General features: G+C 49.2%; 2 protein-coding genes across 4 annotated transcripts in view; both read right to left on the reverse strand.

The window, feature by feature from the left end:
• Positions 1-6,953, reverse strand: part of EPS8L2 (EPS8 like 2) — a 66,856-nt gene extending 59,903 nt beyond the window's left edge. For both annotated transcript variants that reach the window (XM_037402453.1, XM_037402454.1), the window contains exon 1: positions 6,611-6,953. The gene's annotated coding sequence lies outside the window, so the exon portion shown is untranslated. The remainder of the gene's footprint in view (positions 1-6,610) is intronic.
• Positions 6,954-11,218: 4,265 nt separating this feature from the next.
• Positions 11,219-20,402, reverse strand: TMEM80 (transmembrane protein 80). 2 transcript variants are annotated; one of them, XM_037402458.1, is made up of 5 exons: positions 19,802-20,402; positions 16,734-16,746; positions 14,577-14,670; positions 14,376-14,468; positions 11,219-13,045 (listed from the first exon to the last, which is right to left on the reverse strand). In XM_037402458.1, exons 1-5 carry the CDS (start codon positions 20,374-20,376, stop codon positions 12,840-12,842), a joined length of 981 nt encoding a protein of 326 aa, XP_037258355.1. In that variant the 5' UTR covers positions 20,377-20,402; the 3' UTR covers positions 11,219-12,839. The 2 variants fall into 2 exon arrangements, with proteins under 2 accessions (XP_037258355.1, XP_037258356.1); XM_037402459.1 differs by having other exon boundaries at positions 11,227-13,045; positions 16,734-16,750; positions 19,802-19,914.
• Between the last annotated feature and the right edge of the window lie 64 nt (positions 20,403-20,466).

Raw genomic sequence — 20,466 nt, forward strand, 5'->3', positions numbered from 1 at the left:
GGAAAATCCAACCCAAGGTTTTCCCTATGTTATTCACATCCAACCCGCTCTGGCTTTGAGTGCCTGGTTGGAGTGAGCATGTGCCTGGGTGCTGGGCTGGACCCTCCCTTCACCAGCTTGGGTTCTCTGCTATCAAAACTCCCCAGGGCCAGCTGGAGAATGCTGACTTACACCTTTTGACTTCAAGTGGGGCAAACTGCTGTTTCCATCTCTTGGGTGTACTACTGTCCTCCTGCAATTTAGAAGGGTTTGTGTTTGCAGATGTTGGAAAAATAGAGGTGAATCAGCAGTGCACCTGCCTGCGTGGTCAGGTACCAAGCCCATCTGGAGATCATCTAGAGATGCTGGCGCATGTGCCTGGTGGTACCAGACTCCTTCCCCTGCCAGCCCAAGGGACCTGACTGTCCTCCCACGTGGAGCTGAGCATGGCTCAAGCCTGTTGAAGTCTATCTAATTCCAGTCAGAGGATTTACTTGGGTGCAGCCTGGGATGCACTGTCCATCACAGAAGTCCTGCCTGGGTCAGATATTAAAGGCTGGAGTCTCAGCAAGGGACAATTTGCCAAACTCTACTGTGGTCAGCGTACATTGACTGAAGAGCCATCCCCTACCACCTAACCTTACACCAGGCAAGCAACGCTCACACCTGCAGGCTACCTGAGTACATGTTATTCCTCTTCCTTCTTCAGAGAATTTTGGAAGTTCCATATCTCATCCTAGAAGCAATGCCAGGAGCATCCCATACTGAAAACAAGACTAACTGCCTTGCTGTGTGGAAGTCAGTGCTACAGATTAACCTGCGGGAATGGCCAGGGACGAGTCCATTCACTTCTTCCCCAGAGGAAAGCATTAATATCTTTCTAGGGAACAGAGTGGTTTTAATTAGTGCTCCCTTCTGCATAAAGCCTGGCTCTCCTACTCTGTCTCCTCAGATGAACACAGCTATAATTAAGAGGCAACAGTGTCAGGAATAAGAGCAGGCTCCAGCCTGTGATTTATTACGGGATGTCATGGGTGCAATTACCTTTCTCGCTTCTCCTCTCTCCAGTGTTTTTGTAAAGTGGATTAGTGATGAAAGCAGTGTCTCAGGCTCAGGCAAATGGACACCTCTGTGTTTATCCACAGCACAGACAGAGCAAAGGCAGAGTCACTGCTTCTTTCTCCATAAAGTGACCAGTGAAAGCCTCAAACCTGACTTGGAGGATTTAGTGTCCACAAGGTTCAGTTCTGGCCTAAGCCCCAACCCCCTGTGAGCAACGCCTTGACCAAGGGCAGCACCTACTCGCACCCTCCTTATTGCCAACCTTCTCCTGTCGGCAGTGGTAGGGTGAGGGGGGACCCCCAAGGAGTCCTGTTGGCGGTAATGAGGAGTGAACGGCAGACCAGGACAAGCCACTTTGCATAGTCCACAGCAGTGAGATGGGTCAGGGTTTGGGTTTTGCTTTGTGTTTGCTGGTGCTGCGATCTGGAAGAGCCCCTGGTTTTGGGTGGCAGCTCGTTCTCCTGGCAGCCAATATCTCTAACGCATGAAGAGGTTAGGACTGTCTTGGCTCCCAGATAGTTCCTGCTTCTGGTCATCTTCAGCAAGGGGAAAGTTACATGTAAACAGTCCGGGAGAGGGTGATGTTGACTTGGACTGTGCCTGTGCGCTTGATCTTAATTGCTGTCCCACCAGCAGCAGTTATTTCACTTTTTGAATTACTCAGCAATGGTGAGCATTACAGCTGGGTGGCTGAACTTTGATTTATTGCCATTCAGATGGTCTGCACTTTACCTTTGTAGGATGTAAATCTGGACAGATTGAGACTGATAAGGCAGAAGGGGAAAAAGAAGAAGGAAGCATGAAGAACAAAATTTGAACAAGTTCAAATTATGAAAAGCTTTTTGGGGCCAGTACCCCAACGGGAAACCAAAAAAGGGAAAGCTGGCCCTTTCCAAGGTGGTGTTTGAAGTCCACAGCCCACCAAATGTGGAGAGTTACTGCTCTACTGGCCATCGGAAGAGCTGCCATCAACTAGGGCAAGCCTGGGCTGGAGGCCTGTGAGCCATGAGGGCTTGTTTGTGCCACAGCTGCCCATCATGACAGCCAGGGCTGTTGCAAAATGTTATCTGCTGCCCCTTTCTGACCTGGGTCTTGATGCCTATTGCCCTGGAGGTGCTCAGCTCCTCCATCCCAGCTGAAATGCCTAAGAGAAGCCAGGGCAGCATCTTGGGGTGTGGGAGAGGAGAGATGAATAGGTGGGCTAATGCCTCAGGGTGTGAAGACCCAGCTGCGGTCTGGATGTGGGAATGTGCCCCTGGCACCTGAGATGAGGGTTTCTGGTACGTGAGATGTGTTGGCCCATCTCAGCAGGGTAAGGAGAATCTTGGTGGGAGATGCTTGTGAGCGAGGATGATTTGTGACCCTTCTCTGTAGGCAGCGATGGATGAAAAGGCACGGAGCATCCTGAGCAGGCCCTTGCTGCTGTGTCAGCTGGGGCTGCACCTTGCCGCCTGCTCTGACACAGAGCAGCCCAGCCTTGGCCTCTTGCCTTGTGCAGATGCAAGGGTCCCCCTAATCCAACCATGACTGCAGGGACAGCCACCTCTGGGATGCACTTGGTGCTTCAAAACAAACTGGAGCCAAAGCAGCTTGTCTGGCTACTTCAGTTGCAGTTCCAGGGCAGCTGAACAGGCAGAGCCTGTGACTCCCCACCTCTGGCTTCCTTTTCCCATGGGTTGGGAAGCTTTTGGTCTTCTCCCTCAGCAGAACTTTAGTGGCAGTGAGCACGTTGCAGTCATGCCCTTGGGAGCATTTGGGGAATGGGAACAAGGGCTGGGCTCTCCTGGGCAATTGCAGTGCAGGTGAATGGGGAAGATCTCCAAACCGGTCCAGCGCTCAGCTACACACCCTTCCCTCCCTTCTTAATTGCAATTCCTCCTGATATAGCTGGATCACCAGGAAATAAAAATACCAGGGCTTTTTTGATTAACCTGCCCTCCCTGGCATCATGCATTTCAAGTTTGCTGGCGGCACCATCCCCAGCCCAGGAGAAGGGAAGCCTCTCGCTCCCTTGGGAAAGGATGAACTCTCGCCTTGTGCACAGAGTTAGCTTTGTTCATGTGGGAGCAGCGCAACATCACTAGTGTGTGGGGGGCAGCATCAATGTGTGGGATCAGCTCTCTCCGGGAAGCCCTTGGACTCCTCTTGGCACGGATCTGATGCAGGGGAACTAAATATTTTAGGGATGGGTGACAGCATGCTTATTCCCTGAGCTTGCCATTTCAAAACCTCTGCAAATGGAGTTGCTGTTCACAGCTTCTCCACTACATGAAAATCCTGAACGCGCCTCTCTGCTGTAATGCTGACAGATGAAAAGCTGTGTGGTCTTGTGGGCAGGTGGAGATCTGGGAGTCCTGTTGTGATCTGGGGCCTCTTGGGCCCCCTTGGATCTCGTCTCCTGCGTCACTCAGGCATTGTGCAGTGCCTGGCACCATTTCTGATGGTGCAAGGACTCATCTATAACATGGCTGGGTGAGTGGGGAGGGTTTTTGAAGGTACCATCCTTCCCCTCCCTTCGAGTGGGAGGCTTGAATACCTCTTGGGCAGGCAGGTGGGTATTTCCCTGGGCACCTGCTGAACCTTGGCCAAAGCAAGGTGGTTCAGGAGGCCGTGCTGGCACAGTTAAGTGTTGCTAGATCTGCCTGGTGCTGCATAGCTGCTGCTGATCCAGGCAGTCACCCTGCTGCTGATAAAACCTTACCACAGTGTGGGAAACCATCTGTCACTATGGAAGTCTGTGGACCTTCCATGGCATTTCTGCTTGGGTGGCTTGTAAGGCCTGAGGATTTTTAAAGGGTGCTTATTTCATTGCCAGTCACATCAAACTCATAGGCTAAAGGCTGTGCACTAACATCTGCCCTGGAGTTAAGGGCAGTGCTGCTGACCACTGTTAGGTAAAGTGGATGTGAGGCCAGACTTCAGCCCCACACAAGGAGAAGACTGCTGAGTCTTCATCAAAACCACAGGCCTGCTCTGACCTAGCACTTCCAGGGAGACCATGGCACAGAAGACAGGACGCAAGTAGAGTGTGTGACGGAGACAAAATAGCACCCCAGGATCCAGCCCTCTGGGAATAATACTCTGAGGCTCCCCAACGCACTCAACTCCGGGTGCAAAGGCTATTTTATATGGATGTTTCTCAAGCCCATGCAAGCCAACGCGTATGTTCTCCCTGTTTCACTCCTTTCTTTGTCTGCCACAAGGACTGAAACCTCCGGAGTCCTTTAGCGCAGTAGGTTCTCTTCTGAATCTCTTTCACTTCTAGCCTGAATTATCCTGTGACCCTATGAAAAGCATTCTGTTTTCCAGCACATTCAAAGCCACCTTGTCAAGGGTCAGATGCTAACAAACATCTGGCAGATTTGGCCCCAAGGCCATCTCCCAGCAGTGTCTCCTGCTCTGGACATACAGCCAAAGCGGAGCTAGCAGGCCTGGGTTCCTCTGTGCAACCCGTGCCTGGCTCTTCACGCCCTTGGCTGACTCTGGGCAGGCAGCCACAGCAGGACAGCCCAACAAAAGGGTAGCCACTGTTAATGTTACCGCAGACAGCGTCTTCTCCGCTATTCACCTGCACGCACACAAGCGAGCTGCCACCCAAGTTGGCAAGCTGGTCTGTACAGACCAGGTGCCTGCATCCATGAGAGCTGGGCAGGCGAAGCCCCAGAAGCAACAATCTGTAGGACCCGTTTCACCAGGCTCAGGACCAGGCTTTGCCGCTCTGACTGATGGGGAGCTGTTTGCCATCAGCAAAGGTGGGCACTGAAGGAGAGAGCCTGTCTGCCTCTGTGACACAGAGCCCGTGGCCCAGAAGAAATTTCCTCCTTGTGCTGTGCAGCGGCTGGGCTGTTCACCTCTCCGGGTGTCTTTGCCCACTCTGACACTGGGTGCTGACCGGCAGAGGGGCAGAAAGCCAAGGACTGGAAGCTTGTCTTGGCAAACTGCTCTATCACACCAAGCAAACAGTCGTGCGTGCGTGCACACACAGCAGCTGGGCTTCACCATCTTTCACAGCTGTTTCCTTCCCGGGACTTCACCAACATCCACTTCAGTGATGCCAGCACTCAAATTTTTCTCAGGTGCCCAAAACGCCCCCCGGTCCCTCTAAGCTCTATATACAACAGACTCCCTCTGCCCTGCAGAGTACAGCAAAGCAAATCCTGCACTGGACCACCTGCATATGCTGGAGGGCTGGGATCCAGCTGAAAGAGCAGCAGATCCCTGGCCAGCCTGGCTTCCTAACACTTCAGTGGTGGAAACCAGCAGCAGGCATGACCCAGGCCTAACTGCATCAGGGACTGAGCTGTTAGCGTTATCCCAAATACCAATTAAAGCCTTGGTTTTAAACAGGGCGAAGCAATGACCTTTGCCACTTACTGACACGTTCCCACAGTGGATCCCAAGTCCTTCTCACAGTCCTGTTTTAAAGGACACCTTGATTCAATACCGCTGCCTGCCCTTTCTGTGGGTGAAAAACTATTTTTTCTTCCTGATAAACTGAAAACTCAATCGCTTAACTGACCAGAGCCAGGAATGTGCTACCGCATGCGGCATTTGCAGGTGAAACCCCGCTCAGGTCTCTGCTTCAGCCAGCCAGGCTGTTGTGTGTCAGCTGCAGGCTGAGCCTGTTGCTGTCATGTCTTTTAACTCAGAAAAAGTCCTTCACAGGGGCAGATCCCACCAAAGCAGCCCAGTGCTGATGCTCCCAGAGAAGCAACCACTGAAGGATCTGATCCCTGTTATGGCATTCGCTTCATGCAGCATTTCAGAGCAGCCCAGCGATGAAAGCGTTACTCCCCGTTGCCCTAATTACAGTAGGGCAATCACCATATTTTACTACTGTCTCACAATTATTTCCAGCATTTAAAAATAATGTCAGTCAAATCATTTGTCCCTGAGCCTTGTCCTCGGTGGAGTTTGCACTGTCATTTCCCAACAAATAAGTGAAAGGGGACAGGAGAGCTGCGCTCCAGTTCGTTAATGCTGGCGAAAGCTCACAGGGACCAGAGCTGTCACCCAAGCAAGCGGGGCAGCTTCGAGTGAGTCTCCCCTCCATTCTGAAGTAGGGTGATGAATCTTGCCAAGGTCACAGGCAGGCAGAGCTCACCCACCAAGAGCAGCAGCTCACTGAGGTGCCCGGTGAGGAACTGCAAAAAATTCTCTCCACATGCATCCTGAAAGGAGGAAACCCCGAGGTTTGCAAACAAACAGCTGCTCAAAACTACCGATTTCAGACTTCGTTAGGAACAACAACAACAACAAAAAAACCACCAAAAAACAAACCCCGCTCTGTGCCAGACAGATATTTTGCTGCCAAGAAAGTGCCACCTACTGGGTCTGTTCCGGTGGGGATATGCAAGAACGGGAAACAAATGCAGAAAAAGTAATGCTGGAAAAATTATGGTTTTTCACCCTTTTAACAGAAAAGCAACCTAAAACTACACACTGACAGTTATCGCAGCCGCACCCCCCTCTGCAGTCACGCTCCCTCCGCAGCTGAATCAACCAGACTTTTGAAGTAGATAAGTGCTGGGGTGGGGGGAGGGGGGGATGTGAAGTTTTAGGGACTTACCAATGCTGAGAAGCCGCTTTCGTCTCCCGCAGTTCCCTCGTCTCCTGTGCGTCCTCTCCCAGTTAGCCGTGCCCTCCTAGTTCAATCCTGCTGCCATTCCCTGGCAGCCAAGCTCCCTCTGCCTCCCTGCGCGGCGCTTTGCCTGCGAGCCTGTGCCCCAGCCCAAACGGTGGAAGCGAGAGCAAGGCAGAGCCCACCCAAAGCACCAGCCTGGGGGTCCCCTTGCTGCTGGCTTTCCTCTGCCCTTTCGTCCTGGTGCCGCTCGCCCCGGTTGTCTGAGAGCAGGTGACAGAGGTTTCTTGGCAGAGGAGAGGGGAGGGGAGGGATGTGGAGGCAGCGAGAGGTGGAGCTGGGACCCGGAGCAACAGGTTACTGTATAACTAGGAGCCGGTGGCCCTGGCGAGCCGGCTGCGTCCCCCCAAGGTGCCAGGGGCACCTGGGGCCCTCGCCCACTCCTGCTGCAAGGGGACCCAAAGCTGAGCCGAGGTGCTGACTGAGAGGGACGTGTTAAAGTTCAGTTTTCTTTTGCCTGAGAACATTTCGTACCCAAGGGGGAGGCTGAAGGCAGCGAGGGGTGGCAAAGGAGCGCTTGGAGCTCGGTTTTCCATTGCCAGTGAGGGAGGGGACTCGCTGCCTGAGCACCTCATGGGGGGAACAAGGCACCTTTTGTGCAGCCCAGTGCTCTCCTCCGTGGCTCCGCACTAGCTTGCGGGTTGTTTTCCTCCAGCTTCCCTCCGCCTGCTTTCCCTGCCCTGACATCTGCAGCGGGGAAAGGTGGTGTGAGGTGGAGAGGGCAAAACGTCCTCTCTCTCCAGGTCCCCGAAGCAGTGAGGTGAGGAGCAGAACCCCTTTTGGGGTACCCCACAGCGTGGAACTTTGCTTCTTAGTGTCACATGGCCATAAAGCCCCTCGTCTTGCCCCACACTTCAGCTCCTGGCATAGGCAAAGGTGTAAGGTAGCTTTGGTGGAGCTGTGCCATGGTTACGGCGGGGAGAGGGAAGTAATTGTTAAACCCACCTTTGGGGGAACCAAGGTGAAGCAGTTGCAGTGGCATAGGAGTGGGTGAGGGGCTCACTGGCCTTGGGTGAGAAGGCAGGCGAAGGCTTTGACATCGGCACAGTGCAGCCTGAGTGGGGCTTGCTCTTCAGCAGGAGATGCTCCTTGTTGGCTCTGCTGGGGTGACCACCATACGCAGGACCCTGTTATTCACACATGTGTGCCCATGTGCTGGAGAGAAGCTGCACATGACCCTTTTGGCCATTGCAGGGAGCGTTCCCGTGCCACGGCAGGGTTGTGTGAGCCCTCCCCTGCAGATGTCTGAGTGAGTGTGATGTCATCGGTGGTGTCAGGAGTGGGACCACCGTCCCCTTTTTACCAGGGCCTCAGGTGGGGCACAGAGAAAGCAAGAACCACTTCTTGCTGGGGTAGGAGAGGTCGGACTTGAGCTTCAGCCCTTGACTTGTGGTGAATGTTGCTCCTGTGCTCTCTGGGAAGGATATCTTTAGAGGCTCCAGTTTTGTCACATAATCTCTTGTTACTCCTCTCTTGCTCTTCAAAAGCCAGAGGGAAATTTTAAAAGATGTCCAGGCCACTTCTGTGAGACTGTAGAGAGGTTGGTCAAGTTCTGCTCAGGGTCGGTCCTGCTGCCAGCTCAGCCCTGCAGATGGTGTGACTGGGGGCCAAGAGGGACCCTGAGCTCTGGGAAACGGTCTGTTGCATGGGCAGGCTTATTACACCTAGTTTCGTTAGTCTTAAAATTTAACATTTTGGAAAACAATGGGATCAGCTCATGAGCTGATCGTTAAGCTGGAAAATATCAGCTGAATGTATGGGTCTTACAGACTCATCTGGTTACCCAGTCCTCTCCAAAAAATGGGGCTTTTGAGAGCATTTTATTAAAGTGCATGTGTATTGCGGGCCTCCCCACGATATATGTTGAACCTATGGACTGTACATGCCAGAGAGACCCCTTGTCACTGGGGCCCTGGGGAAGAAATAGCTGCAACTCTGACACTAGAGAAAGAAATAAGAAGATGCTTCCCCACCACGGGACACAGGTCTGGAGGAAGCCCAGCTTCCTTAACCTGGTGCTTGCCAAGTTCCCTGCTGCTGTGGTTTTCTGCGGTGCCTGCCATGCTATGGGGGCCAGCGCTCGGCTTGCTGCCTGGCCCCTGGCCAGAGCCGTGCGGGGGGAACCGCCCCGCATGAGTTACTGCAGGAGGAATGCGGCCGGGTGAGCTGGATGGGCAGGGGGAGAGAAAGTTCTCTGTGTGACAGTTATGATTTTGGCAGCTTGGTTTTGACAGAACAACCTCTTCTGCCGCGGGAGAATGTGAACCGATACTCGGTGTGACGAACCCACCCAGTGCCCTGTCATCCTCCTCGCTCTGGTGTCAGTGAGACCCCAGGGGGATCTCAGTACAGGATGTGCTGTGAGAACATGGCCAGCCCTAGGACAAGCAGCGCTTGGAGGATGCCAGCCACACCACCCAGCAGGGGAAGGGGCATCGGTTCAACAGAAGGGAATCACGGTGGGAACATCAGCTGTGCCAGAGCCCGGTGAGCCTTGCTGGCTGAAAGGTTTTGTGCAGGAGATCCCTAAACCCTGAAATGCATCATCTGGGGCATTTCAGTGGGACCACTGGGCTGGGCTGATGCTCCCGGGGCACAAACAAGGAGTTGGCAGGATTCTGTTGGAGAAGCCATTGAATGTTTAAGGCGCTGACTGCTCGCTGTCTGGCAGCCTCAGCTGCACGTTCCCAATGAAGGTAGGCACAGAGGCTACTGTGAAGTGCCGTGCCTCGTAGGGAATCTGTAACTGCTGAGCAGAGAAGGCAACTTTTCCTCTGGGCAGGGAAGAAAACCACAATGAGCCTATGACATCTTCCCTGCAACAGCTGATGCTGGTCTAAGTGAGCCAGGGGCAGTCAGCAAGAGGAGAATTGTCCCACTCCGTTGCCTTGGCTCCCAGCTGTGGAACCAAACCTTACACCTTTCCTGGAGGACTGTACCACTTCAGCAGGCCTTTGGTCTGCATGTTGTTTCTACCTGCTGAGGAACACAAAAAAAGCTGTGGACCAATAAAGCCCTGTCTCTTAAAACACCTCCAAGTTTGAAATCCCAGGAGGCTAACTTGTCTCTCAGGATCAGCCTTTTAAGTCAGGTTGGCGGCAGACACCCCTGTGATGGCTTGAGAACAAAGAATTCTTCCTTGCAGAGTAAACAACACCCAAACCAAGCACCTCAAAATATGTGTTCTTCTAAATTTTTAATGCCATTTTCATCCAACTTGCTCGTCCTGTTTGAGAAGGGCTGGGCCTCATAATTAAAAGCTCCAGCAATCTTATGTCTGGGAAACGTCATCAATAGCTTTACTACGCTGTGCCCTGCTTCTCTGAACAGTGGGAACAGTTTGGAAAGGAGCTCCTGATTAGAGAAACTCTCTGAGGCCAGGGCACAATTCTCTTCAGGTCTTTGTACCAGTTTGGCATGGAGAGAAGCTGTCATGAAATTGGGGTCACCAGCATAAATAACAATTCCCGTTCAATGCCTGGAAATACCTGAGACGAAGTTGCCTGAAGCTTACAGGCTTCTTCAGCCTTCTACATCCATCACAGAGTGGAGAAGGGCTGTCAGCAGCAGAACTACCCTGGTATCTGCTCATCTAATCAGAAGAAGGTTCATGGATAATTTTATCTTAAACTGGAAAACGGAAACAGAGCTGCCCTGTCCTTTTGAGGGTGCAAATCCAGGCTGGTACCAGCTGACACTGAGCAAGCACTGACAGGGCTCTGTGACCGTCTGCAAGCCATGAGGCAGTACTCTGAAACAAGCTCCAACATTTATGTTTATTATCGTATGTGTATATTTACCCCATTGCTGACTATGAGCAAGCATTGTCACTCTCTGCTGATTCTTGATTTTCATCTAGGTGATGGTTAGGGAGCAAAGGGTTCACAACATTTTATAACATATATATATAATATATGTATAAACCACATTGTTTTATAAAGCTTGAGGAGGAGGCTGCTTTACTCTGCCTCCCAAACTCGTACTGTGCTGTGGGGATAGGCAAAAACATGGCAGCTGTCACCTAATTAAAACCTTCATCAGAACCATTTTTGAGGGCTATTTTCTGCACAGATCAGGCCAGGGATCCAGTTTTATGGTGCAGCATCACAAGTGGTTGTAGGGTTGTAGTTGAGGGGGTAGTGATCTGTGGTGGGGTCAAACACCTCTGGGTAGGAACACTTTCTACCAGCTTTACTAGTGTCTCCTGAATCTACACCTGGGGTCTCTGCTACCTCCAGCTGTGCTAAGATTTTGTGTTTCTTTTGTTTGTAGTGAGCATGAGAAGGAAAGAAGGTAAAGCACGGAGGCTGCGACTTGAAGTTGAGATGTGTGACCCCATCTGCTGTACCACCTACATTCAGGTAAAAAACTACTCTGCTGTATTGTCTTGAAAGCCTGTAAGATGTTCTATTACCAGACCTTTGTGTAAGGCAGGTGTAAATACCAGAAAAAAGTTTGTGCTTATATTTGTACTCGCACAGAGAGGGGTTTTGCTCGGTATGCCTTCGTCATTAACGGGGTAGATAGAGCCTGGTGCGTTTGTCACTTCTCATAACAACTCTGTGATGTGATGAGTACATTCCATTATGCCAGGCAAATCTGGAAGGACAAATGGGTGGGGGTTTGATTCGTGCAGATTAAGCACAGAAACATTTGGCCACTCAGTTTCCTGGCTCCTTAGCACCCAGTTCCGCTGCTTTTACATTGCCTTCATGGGTGCAGCCTTGTCCCTGCTGATCAGCAAAAGGCTGGTTGTGCCACTGACGTGACAGGATCTGGCCCAAGGGGATTTGTGCCAATGCGTATGATTTTGTTTTGATTTTGACTGCTGGGTGGTGTAACGTGGACAGGAGTTGGTGTGACCTGGCTTTGGCAGTGGCTCCCCTGGGTATGACCGAGGGATGAAACTGGGCCCTTCTGCAGGAACTTCTGCATCGTTTGTTCCCTTCTACCACCACCAGAAAGAAACCAGTAGCATGGCTGAGGCGATACAGGGCCCACACCACTCTATTTTCAGCCCCTGGCTGGTGCAAATTAGCGCAGAGCTTTCCCTGTGCAGAAGAACAACCTACATGCAGTGGCAGCAGGAGCAGAAGAGTCTCTTGCACAGATCCAGTCTCATCCAAGTCTTCCTTTGTGCAGTTTAACTGTAGCCTAGGATCTGAACAAGATGCTCTGCACTTCAAACATTTCTTAGATCTAAAACATTATTTATTTGAATAAATAAATAGAAAAACAGGAAATTCTGAATATAAAACCTGCTTGTACAAAAGCCCCGCAAACTCCCCAAGTGTTACATTAATACACGCATATTTTTGATACAGTGAAAATCTGAAATTGCACACAGTTCAAGGCTTGAACGTCGTAAAGTTTCCAGAATCATGGAAACAAACGCATTTAACACCAAACAGAAGTACACCTGACAACATTCTGTTGGACTTTTAAATAGAAGGCTGAGTGAATGGTGACTGTTTATGCCCATCTTAGACCATTCTATTTAAACAAAAATACCCTCACACTACTGCCTTTGGCCTCTCCATCAGTACGAACCAGCTGCCTAAACCCCATAGCTCAGCTCTCTGGCTACGCACAAACCTTAATTCAGCTCTCTCCCACTGGGATAAATCAGGTAGTGCCCTACTAAAGTCATGGAAATTACCACTGGGGTCTGAGAACACAAATGAGAGCAGAAGAGAAACTGTGCCCTCAAACATGAAGGTGTACGCGGTAAGGCAGAAATGAGTTCATGCTATATTGGCCTGATTCATTTCTGTGTCACTTTGGTTGTACGTGGCTGCTATGGCGTGAAAACTCGTATCTCAACAGCACGTAGCTAGATGATGCCCTGGCTACTATTCTGTGTGGGGAATGAATATTTAGTATTGATCCCTGATGAATAGCAGAGCATTAAGTGTTTTTGCTGAATCATCTCTTGCCTTTGCTTGTAAGTAAGCTATCCAATGAGATAGCATGACACAGCTGCTAGACAGGATATTTTACCGGCCCATCAGGGAGATCTCTGCCCCTCAAAACTTTGTGCTTTAAACAGAGGAAAGTTTTACAGGAATTTTATATGCAAAATTATTAAATATTTGAAATATAAACCCACTCTTTTATAGAAGAAAAGTGTTGAAAACATGTTGGAAACTGCTAGGGTTTAGCTGACAAAAGCAGCAATGGCTATGACCTTTAGTACTGACTCAAGCCCGTATGTAAAGAGAAGAACAGTGTTTATAATGACGTCTGCTTTCAGCACGTAAGTTTGCCACACCAGGAAATAGACAGACAGAATCACGCTCCCAACAGTGATCACAAGACTGAGCCCTAATGGAGCCTCTTCTTCTGTCAGGTTACCCTTTGAACCTGGAAGGAAACAAAAAGCTGCTATAAGTCTTTGATTTCTTCTGATAATATGACAAGCCATAAGTTCAGAAGTATTTCTGCTCAAAAAAACACTCTAATTCTTACAGCTCAGATCACATAGAAATACCGGCCTGAATCAAGGCTGTGTCAAGTGAATGTAAGAACAAACCCAAACACCAACGGACAGTCTGTTTCTCGCTGACTGAAGTGAATCTAAATAAAGAGCAATCAGTTGGTACTCAAAGTCGCGACACCTACCTTTTCTTACCACAGATAATCAGCTCTGAAGCTGCAACCATTTTGATCACTCAGCATTTTAGTCAACCATCAGACTTCCCCTCAGTCTCCCCCAGCTCCGCACTTAGCATGAGAACTTGGTGACTGCAACGCACATCTAAAAGCATCCAATCCTGATTTTAAAATCTTACGCAATATAGAATCTTCTATATTCCCTGCTAACCTATTTGTATTTCAAATTACTATCATTGTGGAGAAGCTGCACTTATCTCTCCCTTGCATTTTCCTCTTCCTCTTATTTCCAAGCCAGGCTCACTAGATTTTGCTTTCTAACTACATTAGACTTGAAACTCACTTCTTTATTCATCCACCAGGCTCCAAGCAAACATATGCAGAGAGCTTTAAGGCAGCCGGCTGAATTCACCCCTACAGCTAAATTCAACAGAGACCCACCTTGCATAAATACCTTAGGAATATTGAGCACAGATTTTAACAGTAACTTCATTTTTTTTAAAAAAGGACTTTATGAAATTTTATGAAGGGGTTAGGAGGCCCTTTACGCTGTTCTGCCTTAGTGAAATGAAGATGTGGGAACCGGCATGTGTCTTCAGGAGTGAAAGGAACAGGCATAGTTGTGGTGGTGGCAGGTGTACCCTGCTCAGGGACGTCCTTAGCATTACCTGTTCCACAAGGCTCCAGCCATTTAACTACTTGTGTATGTTGCTGGAGCGGTTGAAAGGAGCCCTGTTGCCTCAGTGAATGGAAATCTCTTTTTCAACGTGTTCATACTCACAAGTCACGCTCACTTGTAAACAGCATTTCAGCTGTCCCACTTATATTGCTTTCTGACAACCCAGCTATTGTTTTTTAATGGCATTATAGATTATATTTCATATGAGAGCAAATTCTGTTTGACCCTCTGACCAAATCTGTTGATCAGTCAGATAAAGTTTAATGACATAAATGAACAGTCCCTTAAATACCTGCTAGTCTGCTAAACTGGCATGTTTTGTTTGACAAACACTCTATATCAGAATGATTAATGTTTAAAGATGATATTCAACCGAAAAGGCACACTGGTAACACGACATACCGAAGTATAATCGGAGCACTTCAAGAATAGCCATAATGAGAAGCAAAGCAAGGTCTGGAGCCAAAAAATCATCTGGATAACTGAAAACTTGACCTGTAGAATAACACAGTGTAAATAGGAAAATAGAATAGGCATACAGACAAACCACAGCCGTGTCATCAGCACACAGCCTACTTCTGTGTTAGAACACGTGCAACTTACTTTTATAAACAATCATTGCAAGAGTTGCCAAGAAGTAAAAGATGTAGTAAATACCATTTACATAAAATAGAAGCTGTAAAGGAACAGATGACAACTGGTAGACTGTTGTTAAGGATTTCTCATAGCAATGCGGTGGGGTCCATTTCGTAAAATTGCCCTTTCCCAGTAACCTCAAAATACACTGTGGTGCCTTTTTGTACTATGGTTCAACTATGACTGGCTTAGTGGTAGGGTTCAGAAAGTAACTTGAGATTGCAGACACCAGGAGTTAGGATAAAAGCTAGTTGTTTCAGGTTTGGCTTTAGTTCCTTTTTTAAAAAAATGTATTTGGTATGTAGTAGGGTATTCGTTAGCCTAAGGAAATGTGGGGGGGGGTGGGTCCATGTGTACATTTCCCCAGACAACTTCTATACCTCTTAGTCAGCCTTAAGCAAGTTGACAGAGGGTTGGCAGACTCCAATACATCACATTCCTGAAGGTTTTTGAAAATAGGTGGCTCTGTGAAGCAGACAGGCCCTGTTACTGCCCACATGATGGAAAGTCTGAAAGCTGTGCTTTGTCTTTGTTACAAGTCTGAGAAAGGCCACAAGCTCAACTCTGAGGTGCAAATTGATAAGAAACAGACTTCCTTAATTCACTGCTCACAAAACTAACAGTTGTATAGTACAACATAATATTTCGCTTTAGTTATTTGTCTGTGTGGATCTACTGCCAAGGTATCCGACCGAGAGCTCCACAATCCTTAATACACCCTCAGAATGCCCCTGGAGGACAGGGAGTACGGCACACGCTGTTGTATGAATAGCGAGAAATTACTTGGAGGCTCAGGGCAGATTCCTCTCACCTGTAGCCACCCCAAGACAGCCACCCTACAGTCAGGCATCCAGCCTGACCTCATCACCGGGGCTCCCTCTGGAGTCAGTGGAGATGAGCACCTTCCTAGCCAAGCAGGTCCCAAACAGGGCGGGATGAAGTCAGATATTAAACTGTGCCAGCTCCCTCTCTGACCGCAACAGGAGCTGAAAGGCCTGGTTTATGGGATGTACCACACAGCCAGGTGTCTTCAAGAGCCCACCCACCCCTATGCATAGGCACAGTTCCTCACAGCAGGTACACACGTACTGAAGGAATCATTTTCTCTCAAGGCACTGCAGCATGTTATTAATGCAACATAGGAGACGTGTAGGATGTCCTGGCACTCACCACCACATGAGGAAGTTGGAATGTGGCTCCAAGAATCCAGAAAGTTTGGCCATTCACATAGATTTTTGATAACCAAATGACACCAAATGCCTGCCTTAGCCTTCAATAATACAATATAATTTATATAAGGAAGTCATCAGTGCTGCTTTAATTCTACATCTGTCTTTCTAGACTCAAAACATTCTTTATATGCCTCTCTCTCCCCCAGCCCTTCTCAAATCCTCTGAATATCTCCAAGCAGGGACTTCATCCCAGGCATCTTCTACAGGAGCTGCCCATCCAGTTTCTGAACAGTGCACCCACCCGCATGCGGTGGATGTGTTCCAGTTCCCAGAGAAGCTCATTTTATTAAAACAGAACCAGGGGTTTCTGTTTTTCCAGTTGCAGGAAGGTGGAACAAAAAATTACTTGATAGGTTCTAAGCCTGGAAATCTCTGCAGCCAAGGGTGTCTCCTCTCAGAAGTTACTTAGATCTTGGCAGGAGTAAAGGTAGGGTGAATTAACATGGGAGGAGAGGAAGTACTATTGAAAGCTGCTTTTACTACCTCTTCAGCTGTGTCAGCTGTCTGTGAGGTGTGCTGCATGGGGTTTGTGTTCTTCAGTCCACAAATTCCATTTTTAGCCTTGCTTCCTAAGGACATGAGAGTTACGTGACCATAAAATGCGGCTGCCAGCCCTCTGTCAAGACTGCAGGGTGGGTTAAAGGGTTTTCTGCATGAGTGGGAGCTGATCAGGGCAAACTCTCAGCTAAATCCCAGCTAATGCTACAAAAAACATCTTTCCTTGGAAGAAATGTTTTACCAGTTTTCCTTCATATGGACAGTGATGGAAAACTCAAAGAATAACACAAAAATAGCATTGTGCAGATTTATTAGGCAGGGAGATGCGAATGCATTTCAGCCAGTCTTCCTCAGGATTCCCGCATGTGAGAGATGAAAGGTACAAAAAGGATACGACTGATGAAGTTCTTCCTTTCCGTCAAGAAGGAAAAAAATAAAAAGAAAACAAGTCTAAATATTTACCAAAAGTGCTGCAGAAACATTCAAACAACTGATGTTACTAGAGAGGTCAAGCGTGCTTGTAGAACATTCTTTCTTTTTCAGTTCACTGGAAGACTTACTATTTTCTCATATCATGCAGTTCAGGTTCCAAAAATAACTTCTTCAAATACAGGAATTCTAAAATAATCTGGGGGAAGTCCCCGTTCTGAAAAGTAACTTTCACCGAGGAACCCATCTCTTTGAAAGCATAAAGTACACAGGCATTACCTAGAACTTGTTTATCCTGTCCTTTCACAGCAGATGACACTTCATCCCCTCTAACTATGCAGGAACAAGGGAAACATGCAAGGGAACCAGAATGTACCATTTGGTTTTAAATTGTGAGAAAGCATTCATGTAGAACACAGGGCTCCCCGCTTCCTCTAAATCACATCCTTCCAAACCGGTTCCCTTCAAAAGCGAAGTCATTCTATGTAAAACCTTAATATGTGCTGATCACCCACAGAAATCATACCAAATATTTTCTATAAGCTAGACAATGCATTTTCTTTTTTTCTGCAAAAACACAGATAAAATTCCCTTGCAACATGACGGCACTAACATGCTAAAGTACCTCTTCAGTAACTCATTAATATTCTCAACTTCCTTCAGACACATGGGGAATTGAAAAGTTACGATCTCTGTTTGACAGAGAGCAAAACTGTCTGTGAAAGACCATTTCATCTATCATCTTAGAGACATCTCATTATCATCAAATCAGTGGGACATATTCACCTCACCATCTTCATCCCCGGGCTTCCTGAGGTTAATGGCCTCATCACCTAATAGTTTTATGCAGTTGGGCCCAAATTAGTCCCCACTAACTTTAGGCACCTAATTAAGGTATCCAATTTGGGAACACAGTGGAAATAGGCAAGCAATTTTAGAAAGTGATTCATACTGTCTGTGATCTGAAACGCCTCCTGGATGTGCTTCATTTCCTCTCTACTTTCTGTAAAAGGGACTACAGGCTCCTAACAGACTCGTCCCTTCTTTTAGCTAAAATGCGTTTTGATGAATGCTTTATTTCTTTTTGCAGAAGGGGAGTTAAAGGTTTCACTACACACCTTGTTCTGTAGCGACTAATGGTTAAAATATGCGTTGTATTTATACCCTGGTATAAACTCTCATACATCAAGATGATATGCTTCCTGTCTTGCACAGCATTAAGGAGATGTCTCCATTTTAAAGTTGTTTGAGACTGTGAAGCCAGATGTTAATTTGAAATACCATGACTGCATGCGTAGACGTGTTATTATTCCGCAAGAAGTGGCTGGATATGAACTTTTTCTGTATAACCAAACACTAAGCTGTACTGGTGTAGCCTCATCCGTGCTGGGTAGCTACACTGTCGTGACGCCTGCCATATAATTAGAGTACTACGGTTTTACCGTACAGGTAATCCCTAGTGAACTCCCTAATGACAGTTCCCCACCTTTCTCTTTAAACTTTTTTTTTCTTTTAAATCATTTTCCACAAGAGGGCACTGACTACATTCCTGCATCTGTTCAGAGGAGGAGTTTGATAGCCACTATTATTTAGAACATGCTGCCTCCCCCAGAGCAATGCGGGACATTTCACACAGGTTAAACATTTAAACCCCACAACACGCCCGTGAAAGAGATACTGCAGTTAAGTAGTAATTATTATGCCAGCTGAATATATAATTTCAGGTATTACAGCAGGCTGCTAATAGCAACACCCTGAGATCGTCTCACTGCTAGGATTAATGAAGTCTGGATTGCTGCTGGGGGATTTTTAAATTGAAAGTGAGCATTCTGGCACAGGAGGGAAAAACAAAAAGCACATTAACAATTTGAAAGCATTTAGATGAAGCACACAAAGTTGCAGCAGCAAGAACAACTTTCTGCTAGGGGGGACATTCGCGTTAGTGAGACCTGGTGTAGCGACTGCCCACTGCGTGCAGGCTGGCACCCTATTTCTGCCTATTTGAATGCTTGTACGGACCGTAAAAACCCAAAGCGTAATGCCCCTTGTTTCCAGTTGTGTACATGCTTTAAGTAGGAGGGTAACTCCCAGGCAATAAGCTGTTTGCACTGGGGATGAGCATGGACTGTGTCTTTCCAAGCTGCTCGGCTACGCAGTAGGCATGCCTCTGCTCCCAGTCCTGCTCTCAGGCAGCCCTTTAGCCAAATCCTGCTGACTTTCCTGGGCGGCTTTGTAGGGAACAGCCACATGCCACACTCCAGTGCAGTGTTTAATACAACAAAAGCTTTGACTACTTATCCAAGCTGATACTGATTTTGGAAATGACTGAGTGACACTGTGTGCGGTTACTTGAGCTAGAACGTGGCCTATTTTCTAAAAAACTGGTTTAATTTTTTTAACGGCAAAACTATATTAAAAGCATGCAGCAGCTGTAGTTAACATTACCCAGTGCACTACATTGCAGCAACTTGGTTTTGGGACTTTCACAAACGCCGATTGTTCAGGCCGAAGTTTTCAAGCCCAGCTCTGTCTGAGATTTACATTCTGGGGGAAACCTTTGACCTCTTTGAAAGAAGTGGAAAATCATCATTTTTACCACACTACTGAAGAACTTTTCTTCCCCCCTCTGAATCCCTGTAGTTCTCAATTTGAAATAAAGACTTTAATTTTCAAGGGCCATCACTGAGCCTGAGGAAGGCGATTTGCCTGTGGGTAAAGGAGCTCCTCAGCCCGCACAAGCGCCAAGCCCCTGCTCACGCTGACAGAGGGCCCGCAGCTGCCAGCATTTACTTCAGCGTGTCGGGGCTGTCGCGATATGGCTATCGGGCTGGGCTTGTCGCCGAGGCCTAGCCCGACCTCGGCCCCCGCCTCGCTCTCGCTGCGTCCCCCCACCTGGGGCGGCGAGAGGTCGCTCTCGCTGCGTCCCCCCACCTGGGGCGGCGAGAGGTAACCGGTAACACGGTGGGAAACAGCCACCCCCGGCCCGCCAGGACGCGGTGGGGAAAGAGCTGTCGCTGTCGCCGCGCCGCTCACCTCGCCTCACAACAACGGCCATCTTGGCGCCCCGCCCCCGCCGCCTGCCAGTCCTCCAGCTTCCCGGCAGCCTGTGCGCCGCGACCGTTCGGCTGCGCGCGCCTGGGAGGAGCTCGCTGCCCTCCCCCCGTCCCCCCTGCCTTCGGGTGCGATCGGAGCGCTCGGCCCGGTTCGGTCGCTTTCGGGCGGATTCGGGCACTGCCCGTTCGGGCGTCTCCGTTCGGGCCGGCGAAGGGGAATTCGGGCGCGATCGGAGAGGACTCGGCACAGCTCGGCTCTCCTCGCGCCCGCCTCACCCGCCTTCGGGCGGGATCGGAAAAGACTCGAGCGAGCTCGGGATTCTTCGACCCTCTGGGCCGGACCGCTCGGGGACTCGGCCCTGTTCGGGCGGGCTCGGCTTCCCCACCCGATCTGTCAGGTATCGCTTCGGGCCGCGCTTCTACGGACTCGGCCGGGCTCGGCTGCGTCCTGCCTTGGGATTGGCCAGCCGGCAGGAAACGCGGGCCCCGCTCGTCGGGATCCATCGATCGCCTTCGGACGAGGCGTAGCAAGACTCGGGACACTTCGGGCACCATCGGAAGCGGCTCGGAAGCGCTCGATTCCGCCCGGTGAACACATTCGGAAGTGCTCGGGCGAGCCCGGCACCGCTCGGCTGCTCGCCGAAG

Source organism: Falco rusticolus, chromosome 10, assembly GCF_015220075.1.
Source record: "Falco rusticolus isolate bFalRus1 chromosome 10, bFalRus1.pri, whole genome shotgun sequence".
Lineage (NCBI taxonomy): Eukaryota > Metazoa > Chordata > Aves > Falconiformes > Falconidae > Falco > Falco rusticolus.